The sequence below is a fragment of the Oryctolagus cuniculus genome, chromosome X (genome assembly GCF_051225735.1).
Source record: "Oryctolagus cuniculus isolate XC-2025 breed Fujian yellow rabbit chromosome X, ASM5122573v1, whole genome shotgun sequence".
Classification (NCBI taxonomy): domain Eukaryota; kingdom Metazoa; phylum Chordata; class Mammalia; order Lagomorpha; family Leporidae; genus Oryctolagus; species Oryctolagus cuniculus.
Window position 1 is genome coordinate 66141055 of NC_142888.1, and position 13501 is coordinate 66154555.

The 13501-nt window shown below is 35.6% G+C and overlaps 1 protein-coding gene across 2 annotated transcripts in view; it reads left to right on the forward strand.

Moving 5' to 3' along the window:
- HDX (highly divergent homeobox) overlaps window positions 1–13501 on the forward strand; it is a 150511-nt gene that overhangs the window by 44111 nt on the left and 92899 nt on the right. For both annotated transcript variants that reach the window (XM_017350008.4, XM_051827391.3), the window contains one exon: window positions 10887–10940. In XM_017350008.4, coding sequence (XP_017205497.2) covers window positions 10887–10940 — 54 coding nt within the window. The remainder of the gene's footprint in view (window positions 1–10886; window positions 10941–13501) is intronic.

The following is a 13501-nucleotide window of genomic DNA, read 5'->3' on the forward strand; positions in this document are numbered from 1 at the left end:
CCATGTCTTACAGTTCTCACTACATGGATTTTTCACCTCTTTGGTGAAATTTACTCCTGAGTGTTTTGTTCTTTTTTGATGCTGTTGTATATCCAATTTTCTCCTTAATTATTTTTTTGAGAAATTTATTATTAGTGGATAGAATACAACTGATTTCTCTATATTGATTCTTGTATCTTGCAATGAAACTGAATTCATTTACTAGTTGCAGTTTTTCAGTGGAGTCCTTAGGACAGAGAGTTTTACTTCTTCCTTTCCAATTTGGTTGTCTTTTATTTCTTTTCCTTGCCTAATTGTTCTGGTTAGGACTTCCAATACTATATTGAATGAAAATAGTAAGAGTAGACATCCTTGTCTTGTTTCAGATCTTAGAGGAAAATTAGCTTTTCACTGTTGAGCATGATGTTGGCTATCAACTTCTCATATATAGATCTTATTATGACGAAGTATATGTACCTACATCAATTTATTAAGATTTTATCATAAAAGAATGTTAAATTTTGTCATATATACTTTTTACAACTATTGAGATGATCATAGGATTTTTATCCTTCATTCTCTTATTGTGGTGTTTCACACTTATCGATTTGTATGTGTTGACTCATCTTTGCATCTTACAGGTAAATTCCATTTGATCATGGTATATGATCTTTTTAATGTGATTTTTTATTTTTTTCTTTTTGAAGATTTTTGCTTCTATGTTTATTTGATATATGGGCCTATATTTTTCTTTCTAATGAGCTACTTGTCTGGCTTTGGTATGAAGGTAAAACTTACCTTGTGAATTGAGGTTGCAATAATTACTTCCTGTTCAATTTTTGGGAAGAGTTTCAGATGGATTGGGTTAATTCATCCTGAAATGTTCCGTAGAATTCGCCTATGAAGTTGTATGCTCCTGGGCTTTTCTTTATTTGGAAGTTTTTGATAACTGTTTCAGTTTCTTTACTCTTTATCAATCTGCTCAGATTTTCTAATTCCTCATGTTTCAGTCTTGATGTGTTGTATATGTCTAGGAATTAATTCATAATAGTCTCTTATGTTCCTTTATATTTTTATGATATCAGTTATAATATCTCCTCTATACTTATTTGGGTTCTCTCTTTTTTCTTGATTAACCTATCTAAAGGTTGGCCAATTTTTTTATGTTTTTAAAAAAATCCAAATCTTAGTTTTGTTGATTGTTTTTATTATCTTTCTAGTCTCTATTTTATTTATTTTTGCTCTGATCATTATCATTTCCTTTGGCTAAATTTGGGCTTAGTTTGTTCTTTTAGTTCCTTGATGTATAAAGGCAATTTATTTATTTGACATATATTTTTTTCTAATGTTGGCATAAACTTCACCCTTATAACTTGTCTTAGTCATTTTTTGGAGCTGTAACAGCATTGCTGAGACTGGATAACTTATAAGGAATATAAGTTTATTTGACTCATGATTCTGAAATCTGAGTAGTCCCAGAACATGTCACAGGCAACTGCTCAGCACATGGTGAGGGCCTTCTTACTGTATCATAATGTTGTGGTAGGCGTGTCATGACAATACAGCTTACTCTGTTCTATCTTATTTTTACAAAGCTACTAACAGCAACATAGGGACCCCACCCTCATCATCTCATCTAATCTTGATTGAATCCTGAATGCCCCATCTCCAAATACAATTAATATATAAACCTGTGGATTAATTTTTCAGCACATGAACTTTTAGGGAACGCATTGAAACCAAAGCATAACTGCTTTTGCTGCATCCTGTAAGTTTTGCTACACTGTATTTTTGCTTGCATTCGCCTCAAGGTTTTTTTTTTTAATTTTTTCTTTCAATTTCTTCTTTGATTCATTGACTGTTCAGGAATGTATTGTTTTAATTTCCACATTTTTTGTAGATTTTCCAATTTTCCCCTATTTTTGATTTCTATTTTCATAACATTGGTGGAATAGACACTTGACATGATTTCCACCTTCTTAAAATTGGTAAGATTTGTTTTGTGATCTAAGACATGATCTGTCTTTGAGTGTGTTCTGTGTGCTCTTGAGAAGAAAGTGTACTCTGCTGCCGTTGCATGAATTGTTCTGTAGATGTCCTTTTAGTTCTTTTGGTCTTTAGCACTATTCAAGTCTGCTATTTTCTTATTGATTTTCTCTCTGGATGATCTTTCAATTGTTGAAAGTGAAGTGCTGAAATCTCCTACTGTATTGTATTGCTGTCTGTTTCTCCCTTCAGTTATTTTAATATTTTCTTAATATATTTAGATGCTCCAATATTCAAAGCATGTATTTTTATAATCATTATACATTCTTGAAGAATTGACTCCCTTATCATGATATAGTTATCTTCTTTATCTGTTTTGACAGATTTCGACTGAATGTATATTTTGTCTGATATAAGTATAGCCACACTTACTCCTTTTGAGTTACTCTTTGCATAGGATATCTTTTTCCATCTCTTCATTTTCAGCCTATGTGTGTACTTAACGCTAAAGTGAGTCCCTTGTAGACAACATATCATTGGATCTTGCTTTTTATCCATTCAGCCACTCTATCTTTCGTTGGAAGAATTGAATCTATCTATACTTAACTATTGAAAGGAAAGGACTTACTCTTGCCATTTGTTAGGTTTTTTTTTTATGTTTTATAGTTCTTTTGTTTCTTTATTTCTCTCTTGTTGTCTCCCTTTGTGATTTATTAGATTTGTTTTTAATTTATTTATATTTATTTGAAAGACAGTTTCAGAGAGAGTTAGAGACAGAGAGAGAGGTCTTCCATCCACTGGTTCACTCCCCAAATGGCTGCAACGGCCAGAGCTGAGCCGATCTGAAGCTAGGAGCCAGGAGCTTCTTCCAGGTCTCCCATGTGGGTGCAGGGACCCAAGGCCTTGGGCCACCTCTACTATTTTCCCAGGCCATAGCAGAGAGCTGGATGCAGAAGTGGAGTAGCCAGGTCTCAAACTGGCACCCATATGGGATGCTGGCACTTCAGGCTGGGTCTAACCCGCTATGCCACAGCACTGGCCCCATAGATTTGTTTTTAGTATATGCTGTCATTACTTTCTCTTCATCTTTTGTGTATCTTCTTTATGGTTACCATGGGGCTTATATTAAACATAAAATAGTTACTTTAAAGTCATTTTCTAGTAAGTGTAATGCATGCACTTCCTCTGGGACATTTTCTTGAGATTTATTTTATTTCTTCAAATGGACAATATTGTCCTGTTTCTTTGTGTACCTTATGAATTTTTTAGATCAGTCATTTGAAAAATAAAAATAGCAAAAACACCTATTCAAGTCTCTTCATTCTAACCCCATGCATTGGAGGTCCTTCACTAATCAATCAAGCATGAATTCTTAAGATTTCTTGGATCTTGTCTATTTGTCATCCCTAGGCATATATACATAATGGTTACCAATCCTCTTATATACATGGTTACTTTTAAATATTTTAATTTTCCTCAGAGTGTTTCCCCCAGAGCCTTTAATATCCCTCAGTTAGTAATCTCTTTCTCTAAATTTCTGTGGATCTGCTGTTTCTTTCTGATTTTCACAAGTGTTACCCACTGCTTCCCGCCACTTCCTCTAGCTTGAGATCTGAGCTATGCCACTTTTGGCTGTCTGAACTCCAAACTGAGGGATAAAGAGACCAATATCTCAGGCAGATCTCACAGTAGTTAGCACACTACAAGTTTAGTCTTCCCTGCCCTCTCTTCATAGAAAGGACTGGGGATCAGGTCACTACTTCCCCTAAACCATGCTATGCACACCAGAAAGGGAATGTGACAAGGTAAAGTAAAAACAAATTCTCCTGCCACTTTAAATTCAGCATTTTTTTGGTTGGACATTTGCTTCCTTGCTATAGATCTTTGACTTCCACAGCTATTATAATGTTATGTTAGTCAGTCACTTGTTTATTTAATGTTTCCATTGCAGGACAAGGGTCTAGAGCTTCCTAGTCTGTTTTTCTGACTTCCTCTGTTTATTTCTTAAATTACAGAATGAATGTATCAGCCCATATAGTGTTAATGCAACAACTAGTCAGGGTGTTTGATTTATTTTAAAAGCGGGCCTTTTGTTTCAACAAGGAGTCATATAAAAAGCAAAACCATGGAGAGATTCATGATAAGAACACCAGTCCAGTCCAGCAAGGATGGTAGCTTTTAAAAAACATTAAATTGCTTGCTCTTGTCTGGAGGACTGCTCTCTGACTATTCTTGTGACAAGCTATTTCATGTATTTTATATAATTATATTTAGAATTTAATGCTAGCATTCAACAGCTTATTTTCTGAAATCAGTGAAGATATTCTATATTTTCTCAAATGTCTACATGATTAGAATTAAGGTAATATTTTGAAACATGTTAGAGGGTATAATTTCAGGGAATCTAGATTTGTAATTGTGCACTCTGCAGTGATTTTCGATTAGAAGAAAATAATCCCACATGTTAATTTAGTAATTTTACTTATGTTTTTCAGTTATTTTCATAGTATTTTGATAATTAGTAGGATGAAATCAAATTTGTTCTTATATCTGAATACTTTTTTATAATTTTATTGAAACATCCAAGAATTCCAGTTTCCCTCTTCTTAATCACTTCTAGTCCGTAAAATGTAACTATTAAAATTATGTAGAAGAAAACAAATAAAATATGAAGGTTTTCAACTTCAAAAAATTTTCAGCCTAGTGAACTATTCCTTTGAAATGTACAGGCCACTTTTATTATTGAAATATATTCATCTGTACTATTCCAAATTCAAATAGACAAGGTTTTTTGAGTTTTTTTTACTTTTATTTAATAAATATAAATTTCCAAAGTACAGCTTTTGAATTATAGCGGCCTCCCCCCCCAACCTCCCTTCCGCTTTTGAGTTTTTGTTACCTTCTTTCTTAACGAATAATTTATTTTAACTTAATGGTCTTTTGCGGTAACTTTTTAATTTATATTATAGTCACAGGCTTGGTGCTTCTACTAGAGTTCAATAAATAAAAAGTAAAAAGACCAGACTGCAGCAGGAAAATAGAAAAGAATCAAAAGATGTTCAACTTCACATATAAAAAGTAAATTTTAAAATATTCAAAAAATCATTAATACTATAATAGTAGATAATTCTTACAATTTGGGGGGCAAATATTTAATACAAATTTTGACAAAACGCTGTATTTGCAACAGAACTGATAGACATGGGCCTCCGCTTTGCTTTCTTCTTTTCAATCTTAGCTCCCACATAAAAAGGAGAACATGTGGTATTCGACATTCTGTGTCAGGGTTATTTCCTTCAAAATAGTGGCCTCCATTTCCAATCTTTTTGCTGCAAATGATAGAATTTCATTCTTTTTACAGCTGAATGACATTCCATTGTATATGTATATGCCACATTTTGTTGAATCACTGATCTGATGACGGCCTCCTTGGTTGATTTCACGTCTTGCCTATTGTGAACAGGGGTACTATAAACATGATAGAGCAGGTATCTTATTGATCAAATGAATTCATGTCTTTTGAATTTATACACAACATTGGGATTGCTGGATCATCTGGCAGATCTATTTCAATTTTTTTTTAAAGAAATCTCCATGCTCTTTCTAATTTCCTGGAGGGCATATCTCCACTAGTTTCTACCATTTGCCTATCTCTTAATAGAAGAAAATGTATGTGCTTAAAAATTTTAGTTCCTTGCCCTAAAGCTGTAGTATTGAAGCTATATTCTGTAAAGGTAATCGCTTTTCTGAAAGCTTTTCCAGAGACTTAACAGAGAGAAGAAGAGGAAAAAAAATTTAGAAATGTTAAGACATCTTTTCTTCTTTGCCCCAAAACACAAATTGCTCCAAAACCGGAAGCAGCTTGTTCTCTTCCCCTCAGCTCCATGCAGTTATCTCTCATACACTTCCACTCTTGTTCTTCAATTGAATTTCAGCAAGTGATAGCTAGCGAATAGTAACAGCCCAGGCTAATTTAATCAATTGATCAGCAAATATTTGTTGAGTGCCTATCACATGCCCAGCAGTGCTCTCTGTGCAGTGCATATCACAAGCGACAAACAACTAGAATGTTCTCCCAATTAAAGTAGAATTATTAGTAAGTTTTAATACTCAGCTAATACCAAAACAATGATGGCAAGGTAAAACATTGATTTATGAATCTCTTACTACAGAACTTTGCAGAGAGATTTGATTTTTGTCTGATTGTTTCAGTTAATCAAATTTCAGACAATGAACGGCAGATTAAGAAAATTTCCAATTTTCCTGACTTACATAAAATATAGCACATTTCAAGTAACAGCTTTACTAGACTCATAAATTAGTCTGATAGCATATCCAGCCTATGTGTAAAATTCTTTTTAAAACAGATTGTTTAAATCAAATCAAGGGCCGGAGCCATGGCTCACTCAGTTAATCTTCCACCTGCGGCGCCGGCATCCCATATGGGCACCAGGTTCTAGTCCCGGTTGCTCCTCTTCCAGTCCAGCTCTCTGCTGTGGCCCAGGAGAGCAGTGGAGGATGGCCCAAGTGCTTGGGTCCCTGCACCTGCATGGGAGACCAGGAGGAGGCACCTGGCTCCTGGCTTCCGATCAGCGTAGCTCCAGCCCTAGCGGCCATTTGGGGGGTGAACCAACGGAAGGAAGACCTTTCTCTGTCTCTCTCTCTCAAAAAAAAATCACATTTTTTGTAATTCCTGTGAGACTATATAAAATTAATTAGAACAATTGTCTTAAGCATGATACTTTGCACTTAAGAATCTAACTATATGCATACCTTCTTGTGAATGTACAGCCTTGGACAATATGAGCATATATATATAATTAATATTATGAAATACAGTGTCTACTTAAAGTATGATTTTACATGAGACAGACAAATGTGTTTGATTCACAAACCTTAACTATGTGTATGATGTGACTCCAGTTCACATCACACAGTCCTCAGTGTTATGTCCTTTAGCCTGTCCACTCAGACATGATATGCAGACTTCCAAAAGCAGACACTCACTTACATTTAAATTTAAAGTTGTGACTTTCTGGTAGCTTCAGCAGACCAGCCACTTTGGGACATAGTTTTATGATGGCTGTAGCAAGACTATTCCCATTCTCTCCAAACTGGTTCTTTTCTATCTTATGCACAAGACCTTTCTCTAGAAATATGTTTTATTTCTCAATTCCTACATCCACTATCCTAGTTCCAACTCTGGATTACCTATTATTCAGACTATCATGAAATTTTCCAGTTTTTGAATTCACTGTTCACATAATGGCAAACTAAGCTTCCTAATGCATAAAAATATAATTCTGACCATATCACCCATTGACCATATCACACTTCTACATGAAAACCTTCATTGGCTCCTCATTTTCTAAGAATTATAATTAAGTGTATCTTGCATTTATGGCTTTCACAAAGCAGCCCAAATTTCCTTTTATAGTTCCGGTTGAATCAATCTTTCCTCAAACACATGCTATCCTTTACTGCACTGATCACACTATTTTTCCCTGCAATGCTGTCTTATTTCTATCAGAATTCTACTGGTCTTTTATGGTTTAGCTGAGATACCAATCCGCAAGTGAATGTAATTTTGCCATATTTTGAACTCCAATTGCACTTCATTTATTGTACCTCCCTATGACTCTTATCATGGTTTTCTTTGTATTAAAGTCATTCACATATCTGCCTTATCTTTCTTCTCAAATCATAGTTCTTGCCCTCCAGGAAATTATGTTTTACCCACCTTTTTATTTCCTGTAACATCTTAAACGGTGCCTAGTGTAGGAGAGATATCTGGTAAACATGTGAACAGAATTCAAATTAGCTACCTTGGAAAGTTATATCTACTTATTCCAATAATGTCCAATTTGTCAAAAAGTTTTTGAAGTTCTTTTACAATTGCTTTATGAGCTAGTGGGATTCTTTAAATGCTTTCAGTGGTGACAAATCATCATAATTTGTGGGAAAACTTGATTTTGGAAAATAGTCAGAACTCATTCTGAGCCACGTTTAGTGAATAATAAGGATGTTCAGTCTGAGCTGTTACATTTTCAGTTCAACTGAAAGGAGTGTGAGGTAATAAGACAGAATGTCTGGGCGAGGCATGAACTGACAATTCCAAAAGAAAAGTCCCTAAGATGCTTTAAACAATGGCAATATCATTGTAATGAGTTTATAACACCCCAAGTTTTCTACTTTGAAATGTACAATACTCAGTTGATACGTAATTTCTAATATATTTGTTAAATTAGTCTTGTCTCCTGATAGCTTCATTTTGCAACCTTCCATTTCAGTTTTTTTTTTTTTAAAGTGTGTTTGGAATTGAAATACCACTTAAAGAAGAAGTATACTAGCCTTCTAACTTCTCTACTTCATTTTATAGCTTCTGGTGGATGAAAAACCTGTCACCAATATTGCACCAAACAAAACTTCCCAAATCTGGGGAAACATGTTTATACAGTACTATGATTCATAAATTCCATAAATTCAACTGTTCTTCCTGCCTCTTCCTGAGTTTTACCAGAAACATAGAGAACTGAAGAATAGATTTGAAGTAAACAGAAGAGATTAGTTAAATATAGCATTTGAGTATCATACAACTGCTGCCACAGAATTATAAAACAAAAAAAAAGTAAAACTTGATCTCTTCCCAAAACTTATGGTATTCAGAGTGTTTGTATATAATTTATATATAATTCCACTTGCTTAGTTACATACAATTGACTTAAACAAGAATGCAGTTTGTATTCCTAAAATTCATATCAATGTTTTACAAATTTTACTTTATTGTGTTTATTGTAAGTATCATCTTTATTACTTATATGTGACTTTTCAGTAGTTACTGGTTTAAGGTTTTGTTTGTTGGTATTTTATTTGGTTTCACATTTTCTCTAGAAACTCTGTATAGATAAGTGTGAATTATCTTCACTAATGGATAGGAATATGTATACAGATAATCCAAATGAATAAAAATACAATTCTTACCATATCACATATCTGCATGAAACCTACATTGACTCCATATTTTCTAAGAATTATGAATAAATTTACCTTGCATTCATGCAGCCAAAAATTCTCTTTATAGTCCTAGTCGAATCAATCTTTCCTCAAACACATGCTATCCTTTACTGCACTGATCACAATATGGATATCTGATTTTTTTCTAGAATATATTATGTGATTATTTAGCAATTGGACCCTTCTTATTGAAACTAATGTATTTACTTTACAAACTCAAATACGTAGTGATGGAGAGAAAAGATAGGATATACTATGAAGAATTTTTCAGAAGATATATCTCCTTGTTTTTTTTTTATCATTGAAAAATCAATTATTCACATCTTGTCATGACCCTTTAGCCTTCCAATTAATTATCATTTTACTATAGTAATATTTACCTCGGTAAAATGTTTTCATCCTTAAAAGTATTGTTTGGATTTTATTCATTTTTGTTCCATGCCTTGTATGTTGGTATATTTGCAGCATAAAGCAAGACAGCAGAAGGCCAGGGATAGTTATATTGTACTTGAAATTTGAATACATGAGGACATTAATATTTAAACTGATTTTCTAGTCATCATTCTTTGTGATTAGGTATATTGCTATATAGGTCATTACTGAATATAATTTATCAAAAACAGTAAATATTTGTTTGAATGCCACTTTCCCACTACTATCACCCATCAAGGTTGATTTTACTTGTCAGTCTCCCAGGTGTGTGCTTGAGAAGGAAGGAGAGACCAAGTGGAAAGTGTGGAGTATTCCCCAATCCGTTTATGTCCCATGAGAAAGTACTGTTAAGCCTAGGTTAACCTGAGCCACAGCTCAGAGGGCCACTTTGGTCTTTGTAAATACTCCTCAGAGTCCCACAGGTGTAGCACCTATCTCCTGTGTGGCAATGCTAAGGTAGTATGATATTACTGGCCATTTGTCTTAGTATCTTCCACTTTTAAAATTATGGCCATACTGTTGAATATTATTTTGCAGAAGCATTGTTTCAGTTTGGGGTGTGAGTACATAGGTGGATGACAGAGTTTGAAACTTAGCTACTGTAATACACTGCTTCATTGGTAAAGGTCAAATATGTCAACATTTCTGGGAAATTATTAGAAAATATTGGTTCAGAAATGAAATACTTGTTTCGTAAGCAAGAAGTATCTGCTCAAGATTATAATATTGCCAGACTTCACTACCAACACTAAACACTGGAATTTATATGAAAAAGAACAGATTTTATTGGGCACACACTCTTATCCAGTTGATAATGTTTAAAGGTGCACATTTTCTCTTTTACAGTCATACATTTTTTTTTGCAAAACAATCTCTCTTTAAGTTAATGGGCCCATTAAAATCTATAGTTCACCATTTTGTAAGAAAGGGTGGAGCGCTAGTCTTGTAATGAGGTCACAATTTAGAAAAGCAATAGTTCAGTCATTTGTACTGCAAGTTTAAGATTTGTATTAGGAAAGCACATGTAGTTATAGCTCTATCAGACAGTGCTTATTTTGCAAAGCAAATACAAGTAGTGTATATAAACAATTGCTAGCAAGTATCCTTCTTTATAAATTCTTCTTTTGTGGTGATGCCCTATCTACAACATTTTCATTTTTCCCACAGGCCACTGAATCTTGATTTTAATAATTATATTGTTCATATATTTCCAAACACCCAAAAGAGTCCCAGTAATTCTAGGGCCCCAGCAGTGTTCCTTAAATTTCCAAGGGAACTTTGCACCACTTCTAAAATATTTTCACAAAGGAAAGCCCTTTAAATCTGTTGAGCTCATGAAGGAAACAACATTGTCTAGTGGGGAATATGCTCAGAATGCAGACTTATCTTTATATCATGTATGAATTCTTTGTTGATCAACATTCCAAGTAGTGTCAATGCATACCTTACTGAGATTCCATTTGTTGTTTCCACAGATTTCAGGAAACCTTACTGTGCCTTGGATTACAGGGTGTTCTAGAAAAAGAGCAGTAAGTAATTTTTCATTTAAAGTAGCAAGTGGGTTTCCCCTTGTGTTGTTAGTAGGGATGTCATTAAGAATATTGTCATGGTTTTTGGAAAGCTAATAAAAATGAAACTTGATAATACCGCCTTTTCTCAAAAGACGTATCTGTAGATTACTTATATTACACAGGCATTCAAATAAAATACTATAATCCACATACCAAATAATCTGTAGGAAGTTTTTATTCAGTTTTAAAAGCATTCAAAGGTAATTCATAAAATACCATTTTTTTCTCTACATCTAATTCACCCAGTTAGTTTGATAACACAATTGAATCATGATTGATTGGGAAAATCACTTTTAAGTAATTTACGCTACTATTTTTAGTACAATTCAGTATTTAGAAGTGATGAGAACTAATATTTAGTAACAATATTTTGTCTTCTGGCTTTCTGCTACAACTACTGTAATTTTCCTAATGTTAGTATAATAGAGCTTCTGTAAAATTGTGTTTTCTCAGAGCATGTCATATAGTTGGTCTTCATTTTAACAAATATACCCAGGAGATTTTGATGTAACTGATCCATAGATGGGGAACAAAGAATTTTAACCACCAAATGGCCATAAATACATTAAGAAAGATAATTCAGGTTACTATATGATGGGTAGGTTTGAGATAAATAAAACCAAAACTAGGATTTCAGTCAGTACTGAATAGGATTGTCTAGATTACTTTCACCCTTCTCTTCTCCACCAAGTAGAACTATAAACTCTGAAAATAATACAGGAGGCCATAAAGGAAGAATTATAAAAGGTGGAAAGGGGAAGGCAACTGGTTAGACTCCTGGAGGGACTACATGGTGTTTGCTCCCCACCTAAGAGTAGAAGGCAACACAGGTCAGGCAACTCATGACCTCCAACCTAGCAACAGAGCACAGCTCATCCCTCCCCCAGATAGAGACTAGGTCTCACGGTAGGCATGAACTGATATTGACAACACTAGCAATGGTTATCAATTGGGAAACCCTGCTGACAATAAGCAGCTATGGTAAATGTGGGGAGCAACCCGGACTAGACTAAGTTACTGGAATTAAGACTTATTCTATGCATCTGCTCTCCCACAATATGGCGCTGAGAAGGGAGAAACAGCTTCTACGCAGCTGCCTCCAGTTCAACCAATAAACTGTAGGACCTGCTCCTGATTGGAGGAGAGCAGCGTACTCGGCGTGTGGGTAGCAGAGTTGGGATTGGTGGAAGGACTATAAAGGAGGAGAGAGACGGCATGCACCAGGAACATCTAAGGGGAACATCTATCTGAAGGAACACCTGTGCAGCCCCCGAGAGAGCCGGCCGGCGGTGTGCCGCTCCCCCGCGGAAGTGGGGAATGTGGCAGGGGGAACCGCCCTTCCACGGAGGTGGAAGGGATGGTAGCCAACCCGGGAAGGACCAGCAGCCAACCCGGGAAGGACCAGCAGCAAACCCGGGGAGGGCCGAGCAGACAAAAGAACAACGCAGGGTCCTGTGTCGTTCCTCCACGAAGACGGGGAGCGACATAATGGTGCCGTGACTCGGATATGAAGCCTAGGCAGGGTTTAGTGTCGTTCCTCCACGAAGACGGGGAGCGACAGTAAATGTTCTCCTTCCCTTCTAGATCTGAACCCCTGCCTCTCTTACCTGGAGACACCAGGCAGCAATGCCAAAGGAGGCTGCTGCCTCAAAGAGCAACCTGACTTGGAGTGAGCAACCACGGGGGCACATTTTGTCCCTATAAACCTGAGAATTCTTTTACTTGTCTAGAGAACCAGGTTTCTAGTTAGCACCAGTCAGAGGGATAAGACCAGAGCAAGTACCTAGCCTAAGGAGTGTACTATTCATCCCTGATGGATGTGGAATCCATTTCCCTAACTAGAGACACTGGTTTTTAGGTGCATCAACTGCAGGGATGTCCTCCTAAGTGTTTGGGCTCGATAAGATCTTTCTGTCAGTATAGATGGCAGGAGCAGGGATCAGTAGAATCCCCGGTGGCACTAAAAAAATCAAGCAGGTTAAAATAACATTACAAAGATTCTGAAAATTAAAGTGTCATTGTAACTATAACTCAACAGAGCAGGCTAGGACCTGTGTGCTAAATATGTATCACTGGGTGGGTGCTTCCTAAAATAAAAATATTTAGGGACAAGTACTTGATATGGTAGTTAAGATATCACTTCAATATCGAAGTGCCTGAGATTGAGTACTGCCTCTCCTTTCAATTCCCACATCCTATTCATGTGTACCCTGGGAGGCAAAATACTTGAGTCCCTGCCACCCATGTGAGAGATCTGGATGGAGTTCCTGGCTAGTAACCTCAGCATGACCCAGCCCTGACTATTGCAGGCATTTGGGGTATCAGCTGGCATATGAGAGCACTTTCTCTCTCTCTCTCTCTCTCTCTCTCTCTCGTTCTCTCTGCCTCTGCCTCTTTGTAACTTTGCTTTCAAATAAATAAATATTTTAACAAAGAATTATAAAATTGAAAAACACAATAACTAAAATTTAGAACTTGCTAGATATCTCTGTGTTAGACTTGAGATGAAAAAGAATAGA